Source organism: Micromys minutus (genome assembly GCF_963924665.1).
Source record: "Micromys minutus genome assembly, chromosome: 10".
Classification (NCBI taxonomy): Eukaryota; Metazoa; Chordata; class Mammalia; order Rodentia; family Muridae; genus Micromys; species Micromys minutus.
The window spans coordinates 20068814-20085868 of NC_137979.1; the positions used below are offsets into that span (position 1 = coordinate 20068814).

Consider the following 17055-nt stretch of genomic DNA (forward strand, 5'->3'; position numbering starts at 1 on the left):
GTGAGGGCTCCGGTGTCTCTGTTTTCCTTGATTTAAACAAATAATCACAGTGGTGGCCATGTACAGAATGCATGCTATGTGCTTCATTTATTCCTCATGGTGGCTCTAAGAGGAAGGCGGGATCCTTCTCTCCAGCTCCAGACAGGAAGGCTGAGGCCATGAAGCATGCCTCACCCGGAAGTGAAACCTGAGCCCTGACCCGGAGCCTGGACATGAGGCCCACTCCATGTTCTGTAGGAGAAACACCAAAGGAAAAACAGTTTCCCAAGTCAAATATCCTCAACGTTCTTGACTGCCGTGCCCAGGAGCACCAAGAACTTGGGGAAATCAAAGATCAGGGTCTTTTCTAGTCGAGCACTGAGAACCCCTGGAGTGTTCATGTAGAGTCTAGGAATGAGAAAAGGCAGAAGGGCAGGGACACTCACACGGGGTAGTGAATAGAGCTGGCTAGCAAAGATTTTTAGGGAGCTCACACCAGCGCTAGGCCGAGGGATACTGTTCCCCCATGGTATACTGCACAGGGTGAGTGTGAGTCACAGGGTCAAGGTCACTTGTCATTTGTCTAGACCTCTGAACAAAGTCACCCTTCCTTATTGCCTGGCTCTTCCTAGTCACAAACACACTGCTATCCGGAATGACCCCTGTTGGATCAAGGAGAGGCAGGATGTTTGAGTCCTGAAGAATGGCAGGTAGAATGTGAAATGTCAACGCTGAAAGGGACTCAGTGGCCAGAAACCTGAAGATAATTCCATAGGTAAGATGACAGAGATTTAAGATGCCATGATTAGCCTGATGCCCTGTAGACTGTATACAAGAGCCATACCCGTAGTTGGACCCTTGACTTCACATACCCAACACAGCATAGCAAAGCTACAGCAACAGGGCCATGCTGAGCTAAGCCCTTTTTGGAGTTTCTCTCCTGGCTACGGGATCTGAGCTGCCTCTTCCTCTCCTTGTAAACTGGAGGCCATGTTGTGGATAGGCACTTTTGTGCCCTACGCAAGAGCCGCAGTGAATAGCCACTATCTATCCTCTGTGTAAATAATCTCCTCCCTGAACCACCCAAACTACAACAGAACGTGGACCTGTCACAAGGGACCCAGAAAGTGGGACCGTGTACACCTGATGCTTCTGTAGGGTGAGGGGACACTGTCACAGAGTCAGGAAGAGGGGTGTGGGGAGGACTTAGCTCTGCTGAGTCTCAGAGGACCAGGTCTAAACACAGGTCTCACCCAGCAAAACTTAAAATGAAAAGAACTTTAAGTGCCCCTCCAAGTGTTCATCAAGAGTCTTTAAAACATCTGAACCTATCAGCTAGTAATCTCTCCCCTCAAAGGAATAAACTGTAGGGCCTGAGCCTCCTCTGGGGACTTCCTGAATCCACATGGAGAGCAACCTGCCACCTTAATCTCATATACACCAAACCCTGCCCTGGCAGTTCTGGGCCTTGGAGAGCTTTTCCAAGGCCAGTTTGTCTCCATCTCATATGGACCCATTAATGAAACCAGAATCCCTGGGGTGGAGCTCAGGCAGCATTTTACAACATCCCAGGTAATCCTCAGGTCACCAAGAATGACAAGTCGGGGAAAATATGCCAATGATGCCAGGAAGGGAAAAAGAAAAAAAGAAAAAAAAAAACAAAACCCCAAAGAACAATAACTGGCAGGGGAGATTTCCACACAGTGGCCCCAAGAAACCAGAGGGGCTGAACTAGGGTTCTCACTTCTCCCCTTCCCCCCAACCCTTGGCAGAGCTGCAGGAATGAAGGTTGATGGGAGCCTCAAGATTGCAGGGCAGGGCTGGTGAGCCCGGTCTCGTGCTTCGGTCCCACTAATGATTGCATCTTCCTAAGGCTCCGCAGCCTTAGCAGCCCTCTTTGAGCCACATTCAGTGAAGAAGAGAAGGGGGCAGGGCAGCGAGCGGGAAGAACAGGCTGCTGCTCAGCGAGATGGAACGGAGGCCCTTTGTGATGGGGAAGCTCAATGTGGTGGTTAATTTCTTAATTCTCATCACAATTCGGTTCACGGGAGCCTCCTGGAATGTCTTTATCCATCACAGATGGTTTGGGAAAATGATAAATTAATATTGTTATCAATGGAGGCACGGCTGAGATGCTTAAATAGCAACGTCTTCTTTGCGGGCTCTAAAAAAAGAAAGTGCCTGCTAAGTCCATAAAGAAGTCAGATGGTAAACAAAAACTCCCATCTTTTGACAGATTCCAGGACGAGTATCATTCACGAAGCATTTTGCGGGAGAAAGGGGAGAAATTCATCTCATCTGACTTTGTATAGGACAACAGCCCACACCATAATGAGGCTGGCCCAGCGCTGTGAAATTGCTCTGAATAGCTGAAAGCGCAGCGGCCTGTTCCCTGGGCATGTTTATTACAGCCTTTTGTATGCACCAACCCTGCCAGGCCCGGTTTGCTCCTAAGCTAGGGGAGGGGAGAAAGACCCCAACAAATTTGTTGCTATGAAACTTCCCAAATGGGAAGACTGCATAGTAATGTTTGGAATCAAATGCCCTTGCTCCAAGCTGTTCTTGTCTGGTTCCACCCCTGCTCGACACTGAACAAGGTCTTGAGCCAGCCAATCGGCAGCAGTGTATGGGTGGCCTTGGGCCCCCTGCCTGGGCCCCTCCCAGGCCCTGAGAAGTCAGGGGGTAAAGAGGACTCCACGGCCATTCTCAAGCCAACTTGGGAGTTGAGAGCCAGTTGTCCCAATTCCTCTATGAAATTAGGAGAAAGCAAAAGAGTGAAGCTCTTCCTGTGGGCGCCTAGCATGGGGCTCCTCCAGGGTACATCAGAGGCCAGGGCTAGGGAAAGAGATACGGACTCCTCAAAGAACAAGCTGTCAGGGAGCACAAAACGGGGGACCAACAAGCTTGCATGCAAAGAACCATTGCTTAAACCACGTGGCCCTGGAGGACAGGCAGACGGGTTTCTCCCCACGTAGCCTCTGAACTGCTCCTAAAGCTACTTCCTGCCAGGATCACCAGGATAATTTCTGGTAACAGGGTATTCAAAGTTCCCACATCTTCTAAGAGGCGACACTTGGGGAGAAAGGGCAGGAGACAGAGACCTAGAACTCTCTAGGGATTCCTTCTCAACCAATCAGGTGGCTACTTCTGTCTCACATTCTTGCCCCTTAATCGGGGAGAGACTTTTCTCACCAGTCATGAGGCAAGGCCTTTATTCACACCCTACTCTTTCTCACCAGTCAGTCAGGGCTTGGGATCGCACTCCTTCCTCACCTGGGGTGGGGCTCCTGATCCCTGCCTTTCTCCCACACACTCTTTCCAGTCTCTCCCCAACCAGAACCCAGCTCAGCTTTCCCTCTCCAGGTTATTCTTGGGTTCCCACCCAGGTTGGGCACAGCTGATATCCAGGACTGCAACTGAAGATGGCCCCCAGGGGCTCCAGCATTTGAAGTCACAGAACACCCACTCTTCTGTACCTGCCCCACCAGAAGCCTCAGCTGGCAAAGGAAACTGAGCATCTCTGCTCCAAAGGCAAAAAAAAAAAAAAAAAAAAAAAAAAAAAAAAAAAAAAAAACAAAAACAAAAACCCAACCAGGGCAGGAAGCATCCTTCATTAGGGAGATCCTGGACCTTTCTGCTCTCAGGTACAGAACTGCCCACTGAAGTGGCTAACACAACAAAGTTCTTGGCCAAATGGCCAATAAATCGTGTTGGTCAGCGGTTTGTGAGATCCTAGCTTCCATTTCTTCTGTAAAAGAGACAGCAGCCACTTTGGACAAAGGCAAAGGAGTCGGACAGCTTCCAACTCTGTTCTCTGAAGACCCCAAACCATCTCCCTAGCCTTGTCCTGCCCTTGCTTCCTGACAATGTAGAATATCCTTGGACTTCATTGCCTGGGCCATCTGCCCCTCCTCAGAGCGTCCTGGAACATTCTTTTCCAAATCTGTTTTTCTCTCTGATTTGGAAATAGCCCTGCCTCCTTTATATTCAAACTCCCTTGGCAACCAGCAAAGGTAGCCAATGGCCCGAGACCTGGAAGGAGGGCCTGCCTACATCCTGAGAGATACCTTGCTCATCTGTACAAGAGGAATCCAAGAGTTCTCTCTCAGAGGAGAGTCTGAAGAGCCAGTGGAGTTTCGGTTGCTGTTGTTTGGTTATTAAGGAAGCATCCGTACATGCAGAAGTGGCTCGGTGCTCAGAAAGGCACACGCTTGCCTGAAGCTCTGCCGCTGATGTCTTGGAATTCATTGTCATCTTTGCATAAGGAGCCCTGTATTTTCATTGTGCGCTGGGTCCGTCAAGTCATATACAGTCACATGCAGTCAGGCTGCACGTAGGCACCCAACCGGCGGTGTATTTCTGGTTAGGAAGACACCTCTGCGTCATTCAGAGGCTAAGCAGCATCCAGAAGGGTCACCTGCTGCAGTTCCTCACCGAGCTATCTGCCATGGCTTTGCACCCTCCTGAGTCAAGGTTCCTAAGTCCCCATTGTCTTCCAGGAGCCCTCATTTCATGCTCAGGCATACTCTGGCCCTAGACCCAGGAATTCCCAAAGGTTGATGTGGATACTGTGAAGTAGGGAGAGGGGGCTACCTTTCACCCCCCCCGGAGTCACCTGACCATTGCTCGTTTCGTTCTGTTGGTGAGACGAGAAAACAAACACCAGAAAGCTAAAACATTAGTGCTTGCTCCGGTGAACAAAACTAGTCTCCCATCCTCTTCTTCCCCCCCCCCCTTCCCCTTGGTCCTGAAGAATAAAGCTATTTGAAGATGGATTAAATGTTCCTTCTAAGACCCTGATCCTGAAACTGCCAACCTCCCTGTGACTGTGTGTGTGTCTCTGTGTGTGAGATGGGGGTGGGACGGGAGGCAGAGAGAACACATCCAAAGAAGTATGTCCGTGAGGGGCTGGAAAAAGAGGGTCCTTTGTCCCGACAGTAAGCCTGGTGAACATGACTCTCTTTCCTCTGGTATGCAGCACACCTGTGCTCTGGAGAGGAGGAGGGAGGCGAAGGGGGAAGTGGCGGGAGCCTGGCCCTGCGCTCTCATAAAGGCTCACACCTACTGCTTTCTTCTTTGAGCCGTGTCTCCATTGGCCCTTTGTTTTGCCTTTCACCTCCAAATACCAGGGAGGCCTTGAGAGAAGGGGGGTGGGGTGGGGTATGTGTGCACACCTCAGTCTACTCCCCTTTGTAGAAGAAAGAAAAGAAAGAGAGGAGGGGGAACGAGGGAGCCTAGTGTCCCTGAAAGCTCCTGCTCTCTGACCCTCAAGACCACCTACCTTTGCAAGCCTTCCGGTGGGTGATAGGCTTGCCCATGTCTCGGTAGAAGCCCTCCTTGCAGTAATGGCAGTGGCGGCCTGCGGTGTTGTGGCGGCAGTTGAGACAGACACCGCCGCTCTTGCGCCCCGAGAGCTTGTACAGCTCCATGTTGAATCTGCAGCGCCGAGCATGGAGGTTGCAGTTGCAGGCTGCAGGAGAACAGAGAGGAACCATCAGCACAAGGGGATGATGGGAATGACAGACACCCTGCAGAGAGGCCCATCCCAGGTCCCCCTCCATCTCCAGGCAGGAGAGTCATGCTCTGGGAGCCTCTCCTTATACTTCTTTCCAGGGCACTATAAACATTGGTTGAGTAGTTCACAGTACCAGGGCAGAAGCCTCCCACGCCATGACCTTGGTCTTGCAGCCTCCAGAGCTGGGAGAAATAAACGAAGTTAAGTCTCCCAGCAGGAACAGGCCATACCCAGATGCCCAGGCTTCTGTCACCAGCCACCTGCACCTCCAGCTCCTCCTCTTCCTGCCACCAGAACTCTAGAGCCAACCGCCCCTCTCCTTCCCACCACCCAGCACCGCAGAGGACCCTTGGCTTTCTCCTCTGTGGCTCTCCCCTTTGCCAGTGGTATCCCCCTTCCACTTAGCTCTGAGGTCAGTTCTCATCCTACCTTCCCTGTTGCCCTTGGGATCTAACTCCTGCATCTCACATCACCTCTCTCTGCTCATGACCCACAAACCCTCACTTCCAGCTTCAAGTCTGAGGTCTACTTGGACCCAGAGTCACCTTCTCCACATTGCCCCTTCCTCTCCATTCAGCCTCTGTCTGTCTGATTCTGTAGGATTCAGACAACTGTGTGGATCCAGAATATCTGGGGGGGGGGGGGGGGCGCTACATCCATATTGAAACACATTGTTTTTTGTCATTAGTCCCTAAGAATTATTGTGTGTCCATTTACATAACATTTACATTGTAATGGGCAGTATAAACCATTTAGAGATGAGGTTTGTGTGTGTTGGTTGGTTTCTTGAGACATGGCTTCTCTGTGTGGCCCTGGCTGTCCTGGAAACTGGCCTCAGATTTGGAGATCCACCTGCTTCTGCCTCCCAAGTGCTGAGATCAAAGGTGTGTGCCACCGCTGCCCAGCTAGAGATGCGTTTTATGGTTTTACGTAGACACAGGAGGATGTGTGAAGGCTCTGTGCAAACGTGATGCCATTTTATAGAAAGGATGGAACTTTTGCATCATCGAGTAGTCCTGGAGACATGTCATAGAGACAACTGTGACCAGAGTGGAATTTTACACCAATCTGAAGGTGTCCATAAGGATAAAGTCAAGGTCATTTAGCACAGCCCTGGGGAGCTGTTAACAAGTCAGACCTACTCACTCCCCAGCCTCAGCTCTACTCCCCAGCCTCCCAACCCCTCTGCTTCATTTATTCTGAACTCTGATCAGTTTTGAAAGCATGCCCAGTATAGGGCTGCCCCTCCCATTCCAAGGCCAGCTTGTCTTCCTTTCCTGCAGGTCATACCTCTTTGTCTGGCTGCAGTCATCTTACCATCCAGGGGGTGTGACATCAGTGTCATTTTTAAGCCCACATCTGGCCCTTGCTTGGATGAGGTCCCCATCACATTCCACGAAGGGATACTCATATTCACTGTCCTGTCTTTATGCTGCATGCTCGATACATGTTTTATGGAACTTCTAGAGACACGATGTTTAATGCCATAGACTTAAAAACCAATGGAAAAAGGAGAGAGATGCGCTCCTGTTTCCCCCAACCACTGTGAAAACAGGGGCTTCCTGTTGGGCCCAGCTATGGGACCGTTAGTGTGCTTTATAAATATAGATCATACCTATTTGCCTTGTAGCCTTTTTCTCAGAATAATCTTTTTTTTTTTTTAGTGTCAATATAATCTTTAAAGATTGTCTGGTCCTTAGACATCGTGGTCTTTAGTCTTTAGTCTGAGACAGGCACACTGAGCAAGCAGGATCTCTGAAAGCTGCCCCACCAGGTTATTCCCTGCTGGCCATGTTATAAACCTCAGACCAGCTTTGAACGTGCACATCAGAACTCTGCTCTGACTAAGGATGGACTGTTCATTCCCCAGGGCAGAATTCCGCTAAATCCTGGATCTCCATCCTTTCAATTTTGGATCAGAAAACACCAAGTTGCCCCCAAGCAAGGCTAAACTGGCTTTGCCTCCTACTAGCAGGAAGTGATAGCTCTCACTTCATCATACCCTTGAAAATAATAACAACACACATTTGGTATCAACATTTAAAAAAAATGTTTGCAACTTGTCAGGGGAAAAGGCCGACTGGACATCCACCTTCGCCCATGACTACAGAAGAGGGGGTGCGTCTCCCTATGTCTACATTTCCATCTCTGTGTATGCCTTGCCTGTTCATGGCCCAAATTTTCTCTCCCCATGGTTGGCTTAAAACATTTGCCTTTTCTACTATATAAACTATACATTAAAAAAAAAAAAAAAAAAAAAAAACTGGTTTCTTATTGGGATGCTATTTCTTGTGAAATTCTGGATTTTTGCTCTCTGGTGTTACAAGCTTCTTTAAATGTTCTTCCAGGAATCAGTCCCCAAATCATGTGTCCATTAGTCACTCAACTGACAAGCAGAGGTAGCGTTCACACAGTGTCTGTACCGCAGTCCAGAAGCAGCTGGAAGCCAGTCTGAACTCCCAGATCTGACTCCCAGGAACCTAGGAAGTGTCCCTGAGAGCTGGTGTCCCCAGGTGACTGAGTTCAACCAGACACATAGAAGCTGCATCTCCGCCCCACCCTCTTCATGGATGACTGCTACATTTACACTATCTCTTTGGACTCTCTCAGTAAGACAAGGAATAGGACTTACTAGGAGAGGCCCAGCACCAGACTCAGTGAGTAGAGTCCTGGCCAGCAACAGGCACTGTCTCCCTGCTGCTAGACTATCCCAGAGAAGATCACCAGTATCACTATACAAAACAGCTGAACCTGACCTACAGGCTAGAACTTGAATCTTTCTTGCAAGAACAGAAACTCCAAAATCTGGTGCACCTGCCCAGCACCAGGAATCTACCAGGATCCCCAGAGTCTTGCTGCCCTCCTCTGCGCACAGAAAGGCCTCACTGCAGCATCTTTAGGTCCTTCGTGGAGGTGGACACACGCACATGTCCCCCTCTGTAAAGGAGGCTCTAGCTGCCCGGCATCCTTGGGAAAGCTCAGTCCAGATCTCCTTCTATGCACACCTCGCACCAACAAAAGGTTCTTTCCAAACAACTGGTCATACAAAAGAAAACTCGGAGGCCAACATCAAAAAGCACCCCCTGCCCCTCCTTGGGCTTGTCAAAGAGCATCAAGTGATAATTACCCATGCTCAGACTTCTGCAAAGTATTTTACAGCTTGTTTTCTTTTCTCTTTGTTTTATTTTCTCTGCACAGATGGAAAAATGCATTGGGCAAAGCGGCTCACATCTGCGTCTCTCATGTCCACAAAGAGGTGTCACCCAACTCCCACCAGCCCTCGGCCCTACCTCCGAGAGACACCCTAATCCCTGGGCCTTCCTGTTTATCTCCTGCTTCTCTCCCAGGCAAAAATATTGGGTATTAGTTTCATTATCAGATTTCAAGGCGGGAAGGAAAAGGGCAACTTTGTTAGAACAGAGGTCAGCTCAGGAGAGATGGGGGTGGGGAAGCAAAGACCCTCCTGGAGGATCAGCTTGGCCCAGATCAAGGAGCTCCATACCACTGAAGTGACTTGGTAGTCTATCTAGGGGTCCTCTGGTCTCTCATAAAGACTCTAAGCTGTGTGCCTGCTAACTAGCATGTTGGATGAGCCAGCCTCATTCCCTATAGCTGTGTCTCAGGCTCAGGGGGGATGATGGGGGCTGGGAAGCAAGGACTCTCCAGACCCACTCCTCAACCAGAAACCTGACAGGAAAGAGAAAGGCCACCAAGAGCCAACTCCCATTTTCCTCCCCCCACCCAAATGTCCTCTGCATTGTTAAATTCCAACTTTAAGCCATTTCGTTCATGTCTCCTGTCAACTGGAACTTGCCTCACCATTTGGCACCTGCAGCTGAGTTTTATAGTCAACACACACACACACACAAACACACAGAGACATGAGCATATACACAAACACAGACAGACAGACAGACAGACAGACACACACACACACACACACACACACACACACACATAGACATACATCTTTAGCTACATGCTAGTTCATGCCTGAATTTTTTTGAGATAAAGAGACAGGATGTACTTTCAGCTGCCCAAGGGGCTCCTCCTTTTACAGAGGAAATGGCCAGACTGAAGAGCAGACCCACCAGAGTTCACATTGATCAAGTGGACCGGATGCTCTTAATCAACTTTATTGCTTCACTGGAGACATGGAGAAGCCCACAGCAAGCCTTGATTACATTTTTTTTGGGGGGGGGTGTATAACTGAGAGAAAGAAACCACTCAAGAAAGAAGATACATGCATGTATAGAATCAGTGGACTGAGGGATAATGAACTGGTATGTGTGAGAGGATTAATTGATTGGTGATTAGATGGATGGATGGGGTAGATAGATGGGGAGATAGAGGAACAGGTTGATGGATGGACCCATGGGATGAATGACTGAGATGAATTGGTGAATGAAATAGATAGAGGGAAAGGTAGATGTAGGATGGGTGGAGAGATGGATGAGGGGATTGCTGGGTGAGCTGGCTAAACGGATGGGTACACGCATGGGCAGGCAGATAGGAAGGTTGGAAAATAGTTAGGTAGATAGAAATATCCAAGAGAATTTGCTGCCTGTCCCTCGTCCTAAAGGCATAGTCTTGTAGTTTTCCTGTGTTCTTACTCTGAACTAATGTAAACTCATCTTTGTGCTTTGATTAAGCAATTTAGTCCCATTTAGATAGACTTCTGTACTTCATTAAGAAGAACCCTCATCTATATCCCACAGACTCTCCCCAGAGCTCTGGATGCAGAGAACTGAATCTCAGCAATTCAGTGAGTTTACAAAGCATAGATGTATTGATCCTCTGCCTAAAACACCTCAAAACCTAAGCACATGCCTACCAAGTCTATCCCAGTCCACAAAGCACCCAGCAGCACTTAATCCTGACTCTGATACTCCAAAATTCCCAAGGCTCCAGCCTATTCATGAAACAGGAAGGTCATCTGGTCATGGTCTTGTCAGAAGCCCTGGTCTTAGCCCCAGAGCCCCTCCTGTGTCCTTTAGCCAACATGAGATTGGATAATTGGATGGATGGATGGATGGATGGATGGATGGATGGATGGATGGATGGATGGATGGGTGGGTGGGTGGGTGGGTGGATGGATAAATGAATGGATAGATAAATGAGTGAGTGGATGGGTGGATGAATCAACAGGCAGTTGGCTTCATTTTTTTCCTTCCTCTCCAGAACAGTTCTTTTAAGAAACTTGCCTGTGTTCCTTACACAATTGCTAAGAGAATTCTGGATTTACATGCCTGCCTCTGGGCTGACAAAAATAACCCAAAAAACACCATCTGCAAGATGGGTATATATCCTGTCCTTTTCTTTTCTGTCTCTTGTTTTTAAATGACAGGGTCTCACTATGTAGCTCTGACTGTTCTGCAACTCACTTTGAAGATCAGGCCTTGAAGACACAGAGATCCATCAGCCTCTGCTTTCAGAGTACAGAGATTAAAGGCCACCATGCCCAGCCAGACTGGATGCTTTCTATAAAATAAACTGGTCCCTTACCTGAGTCGGTGCTCTCTCTGATGCACACTACAAGAGCACACAGATTAAACAAACATGGTCAGCTCTTCTGGATCTCCCCCATTGTTTCTGGAAGTATATATATAATGAAAATGAGACCTACTCTGGTTTGATTTTAGGAAGTTCAGAAGCAAGTCCTGCCTCATGGTGCTTCTATACCCAGAAGGAAGACAGGTCCAAGAATGACCTGGGATCTCCCATTCTGCTGGGACAGAACAAAGACAAATGAGCATCTTTCTGAGTCCTTCTGGGACCAGACAGAAGAAGACCTAAAAAGGAAGCAGAGAGGGGCCTGGATGGTCTACCTTCACTAATCCAAAGGCATCTGCATACTGGTTCAGCTGGGGATCCATCTAGAAGCTTCTCTTCCTCTGAGGCAGAGTATGACTGTTAGCCCAGTCTGACCTTGAACTTGTGATCCTCCTGCCACAACCTCCCAAGTGCTAGGAGTACAGGCATGCACCGCTATGTCCGGAGCTATGTCCCTGCTTCTCTCTCAGACCGTCTCATGTAGCCCAAGTTAGCCTCAAATTCACAGTGTAGCCGAGGATATCCTTCAACCTTCTGATCCTTCTGATTCCCCTTCTAAGATGACAGGTGTCTGCCACCATACACAGTTTAAGCAATGCCAGGTGACAGGACCCAGAGCTGCATGCATGCCGGACAAACACTCGCTCTACAAATTGAGCAACAGTCCCAGCCCTCCAGATTTATGCCTAACAAACTCCCAGGTGATGTCGCTGCTGCCAACCTGCAGATTTATGTTGAATGATGGAACCCGCCCTGTAGAGAAAGTGCCTAGCATCAAGGTAAGGGTAGAGCTTACGGCAAGGAGCCTTCAAGGAGGTGGAAAGAGTTCTGGCTTCATTTAAAAAACAAAAACAAAAACAAGAAAACCTTCTTAAACAATTGGCGCAAAGTCATGAAAATATTTGAGAGCTATTTTTAAAGAGTTGGAGGCTACTCCCATTTTCTTTTATTTATGACCTCGCTACTCCATTTGGTACACTATTTATTTAGAACGTGTCTGACTCTTGTTTATTAGTTGTAAATATTCCTCCCTCAGTAAGTGTCTTCTGAGCCTAGTTTGTGGCAACTCCTGAATAGGCCCTGCTGAGCAACCAGAGCTGTGCACTCCTGGTTCCTGTCTGCACCAGGGATCCTGCTGAGCTGAGCTCTGAAAGGCCTCTCTTTGGGGCAGAGGCTGATGCAAGCCAGGCCCAAACAGCTCTGGGACCGGCAGCAGTTTGTGACTGTGTTTAAAGGTAAACTAGATCAGGGTGATCCTGACGGCCAGCCCATTTATGCAGTAGACTGTAGGTATCTTTATAACTGGGAAGCCCGGCTGCAGGCACACTTTAGTGGTCAACGATTATTTATTGAATCCTACTGTATAATTTCAGCACTACACAAGGAACTAGGGTGCAACAGAGAGCAGGACAGAGCCTCTGAAGATGCCCAGGTGTGGTCAGCTAATGCTGTTGCCTCCATTGGCTCAGCCCAAGGCCCACTGCTAACACAAGGATTATAGATTGTAACCAGAGACAGCGTAGTCGAGACCAGTTGGAGTAAATTCAAGGGCACAGGTAACCACTAAGAGGACAAAGGGGACACAAAACAGGAGGGTTCTGGTCCCAGTCAAGGTTCCTGAGGCTCAATCATTGAAGACACCACTTTTCAACTTCAATGTAATAAAAAATGACTGGCAAGAGTGGTCCCCATACAGGGCTGGGAGGAAGGGTGCCGAAAATGCTAAGTGCTTGGGTCTCCCAGATTGGGAGTGAATGGTTGGCCACTCTTCAGGGTCTGGGGCAAAGAAAGCTGTTTTAGTAACAACAAAGTGAGTCTTTGGTGAGGCTTTGGTAAGAGGTTACCCATCTCCCTGTCCTGGGTCTCAATCTGGGATCGCCTGAGCAGATGATGCTTCTTCTGACTCTTTATCAGGTCAACAGTCCAGCCATACATCCCAGCACCGGTCACTGAGCTCACAGCCTCCCTCCCACACCACCGATCACTGAGCTAAGATATTTGGAAAGAGAAGGTGCATAGCTTTTTACTGCAGTCTGTCCCTACAAGTGGTCAGTTGTTACTCATTTCCTACAGTCACAGGAGAGCACTGTTTCCATATTCACAGTGCCTGCCACCATGGGTGGTTCAATGTACCTACTGTCATATTGGAGAGCAACACACACACAGACACACACACACACACACACACACACACACAGACACAGACACACACACACACAGACACACACACACACAGACACACACACACACACACACACACACACACACACCCCTCTGTGTGTGCACTGTAGTTTCCTCTGAGTTTGGAGCAGGCTAAAGAGCTTTAAGAGAAGACTAAAGACCAGTAACTGAAAAGGGTTCCACTCCTGTCAGCCCAGAAGCCCCTGAAACTCAATTCTCCCAAAGCAGCCCTCCTCCTTGCCTCTCAGTGTGTCCTCTTGGTAGACAGGTTTAAAGAGCCCTTTATCCTAAGATTCCAATTTGAAAATAAAACCTAACTGCGTCTTCCCTACCAAGGCTTTATTCTGATATCAAGGATGCTGTGGGTGGTAGGAAAAAGAAGGGGAAAAAAAATGTAGAAAGTGCTTTGGAAACCCAGCATCCTGAGTGAATGGGTCAGGGAGGCCTGCCTGCCAAAGAGGGCTTTAGATGGTTTCTGATAAAGTCTCTGAGATAAGTGGCCAGTGTTTGTTGAGGGCTTAGGGAGCTTTAGCCAAGTCTGATCACAAAGCAGACCTCTGTCAACAGTCCTTCAGGCCACTAATAGGGCTGAACAAACACTACAGTAACAAGTTCTTCACACCTGTGGGGCTTGGGAAAGGTTCGGCCCCTTTGTCCACAGGCAGACAAAGAAGCTGCCAAGAAAGCCTGGGCCACCACCCAGACGAGCCTCTGGGCATCTGGAGAAAGGCCTTGGGTCAAGACAGACAGCTTGAAATCTGGCCAGCCCCCGTCTCCCTCTGTGAGCAGAAACATCAGACAGGGAGACCCTCCAGTGAACAGAGTCCCTGTGAATTAGGCAGCAAAGGATGGTTCTGAGGTTGGGACCCGACCCACAGGCGGTATTAAGGCCCTCGAGTCGGAGCATTCCGGAGAGTACAGCCAAGGCTTGGAAGTTCATTCTTACCCATGCACACAGCCACTGTCCCCTCCCCTCTGTTGACTGCAGGGCCATCTCCCAAATCTGCTTGACCTTGCCGTCACTTTTTCCACTGACTCCTTTTCTCTGTAAACATGTTAGCCTTTTCTTTCCTCTGCCCTTTTTTAGCTGCTCTGCCTCCCCCTAAGGCTTTGAAATGAGCCTTTCCTAACTGTCCCAGGCCTTCCCTGTACAGGGCAACTCAAGAGTTTGTACTACACAAACACCCCTCCCAGACCCTCTCTGTGGAGGAAATGTGGAGGTCTGAGTAAGCCCTGAGCTCTTGCCTGCAGCCCTCAGGTCCATCCTCTCCAGAGCCTGACCCCAGTCACCTCCCTGACCCAGAGAGGTCATCCCTGACCTACTATGTTCCATTCCCAACTCTAGAACTTCCCCGCCTCCAAGCAATCCTTCACTCCATATCTCCTCGAAACTTGTCACCGCCCTGTTCTGGAACCTTCCACCGTTGCCCATTTCTGAAGATAGGCAAAGCCTATTATTCTCAAGTGAAAACAATAACAGTATACAAAGGAAGGTCCCAGGGACTGGAGAGCCGGCTCAGCAGTTAAAATCACCCCACAGGCTGTTCTTCCAGGGAACCCAGGCTCAATTCCCAGCACCCACGCAGCAATTTGCAACAACAGTTTATTATGTGTTCCAGGGAACCCAGCACCCTCTTCTGGCCTCTGTGGGCAAGAGACAGACAAGTCACCCATATACATTCCAAAAAAAAAAAAAGGTCCAGAGGCTGACTTCCAGCAGAAAGACCTTACCCCATCCCCAGGCATGACACAGCTAAACAGGATGTTTTTCACCCAGGGCAACACCGAGCTTGGAACAGGAGTGGCCTTCCAAGTTACCCTCTTATGGAAGAGATGGGAAGAATGTGGCAGAGACTTTGCCAAGAGCCTGGCAATAGTTAGTAATCACTAACCTTTCACCTAACTAGCTCAGGGCACTTTCCAGATCTCATGCCTGGCAAAAGTCTCATTGTCCCCCAGCTTGATAACCCCGCCTCCTGCCTGTTGAAATGTAAGGGCAACTGATACTCAAGACGAAGGTCTGAGAAAAACTTGCCCCTTCTGCTGGAGGGGCAGGCACTGCTATTAAGTCCCCTGCCTTGTGACTCATATGCCCTGACAGATGCCTGCTTGCAGCACGGGGGCTTCCTTCCAATCGCTTTCCCCAGAGGTGGTGCACAGGCTCCATGCACTGGGCAGGGGAACAGCCAAGCCTGGCTCCCAGCTCCCTGGAGTCATTTCCCATCTGTAATGTGTCCCATCACCAAGGTTGGCACATGCGGGACTCCAGTAGTGGTGGAGAGGCTGGCATCAAGGGCTTGAGGACTTGTAGCTACTCAATTCTACAGCAGTGGGGAGCAATGCCCACAGCTCCCGGGCTGCATCCCTCTCTACTGGAACAGCTCCATAAGCCAACCCTCTGGGGAACTCTAACCAAGGTCTTAAGCTCCAGAGACAAGTCAGCCTCCGGTGCTACAGGACCCCTGGACTGCACATAACTCTTGGCTTCACCAGCACAGGCTGACATCAGGGTTCTGGTGAGCCATTGTAGGCCAAAGCTTGTTTTCCTAATTCTTTTGACAACGCTATGGTTGCTAAATTTCACAAGTCAAGGCACGGGATGCCTACTTCAATATGAACTACAGGAAGTGATGTTTAGTGTCCTAATATCCCAAGGCTTACTCAGCAACCCTCTATTCCCAGCAGGTTCCCTAACCTCATAAGCTCATGCTTTGCCTAATGTTAAGATGACTCTATTGGTCTGAGAGCTGGTGAGTCCCAGGAGTTAGAGGTCTCTCGTGGGCAGTCCTACTAGGCTTTGTGGGAACCAAAGGGTTGTGTAGTTCTGTAGTACTTGTTGGCTCTGGGCCAACTTGTTCCTCCCTGTACATGTGCCCTCTGCTGAAAAAGAACAGAGATCACCATGACCTCCTGTTTGTTTGTTTTCAAAACAGGGTGTTACCACATCCTGGAACTCACTGGTCTCAGATTCACAGAGATCTACCTGCTTCTGCCTCCCAGGGTTGGAATTAAAGCATGTACCACCTGCCTGGTGCATCCTGGGACCTCTTAAGACCATATGGAGATGTATAAGAAGGGGGAAGGCATCGCCCACTGGAGCTCTCCCACTGTGTGACATATAAAAATGATGAACATACCACTCTGCCCCACCCAGGAGCTTCCTTCTTCCCTAGGATGCCTTAACTTGGCATACAAAGACCTCTCCATTATGGGGCAGGGTGGAAGTACCATCTGAGTGGCCCAAAAGGTTAACAAAAGAGCCTTTCATCAAACTCTGAGCCCCAATTCTGGATCTGTTTTTTTTTTTTTTTTTTTTTTTTTTTTTAATCAAATCAGTTGGTAAGATTTATTTAGAGATCAGTAAAGGGCTTATGGGATTATAATTAAAGACTTTAATTAAAAATCATGTCCTGGAAGAGAAAGTGGGTGACCCGCCACATAGATGGAATGACAGAGGATAGCAAATTCCAGCTGACCAAGGGAGCTGGAATGGGTCACCCCCAGAAGTGAGTGACCTAACCATCCCTAGAGACACTCAAGTAGAGGGACAAGATAAAGGAGGGTCCAGTCTGAAGAAGAAGTAAAACCTTCTGACTCAGGGAACCTTCAAAGAGATACCTCTGGGCCTTGGGGCTGAGTGGCTGTTACAGGTTTACAACTAGGCCTGGGCCCGTGAACATTCTTGCTGAGGAGTTAGGACAGGGAAGTCAAGCCTGGAAATGATACTGGTTCTTTGCATTGAACACTGTGTGTGTGAGAAGGAGATAGAAGGGCAAGCAAGCACAGGGGTTTCATCTGTAGAAGACAGATCCCAATAGTCCTGCTGG

At 48.9% G+C, this 17055-nt stretch overlaps 1 protein-coding gene across 1 annotated transcript in view; it reads right to left on the reverse strand.

Moving 5' to 3' along the window:
• NTN1 (netrin 1) overlaps positions 1 to 17055 on the reverse strand; it is a 174063-nt gene that overhangs the window by 60839 nt on the left and 96169 nt on the right. The window contains exon 3 of the mRNA XM_080924252.1: positions 5261 to 5449. Coding sequence (XP_080780378.1) covers positions 5261 to 5449 — 189 coding nt within the window. The remainder of the gene's footprint in view (positions 1 to 5260; positions 5450 to 17055) is intronic.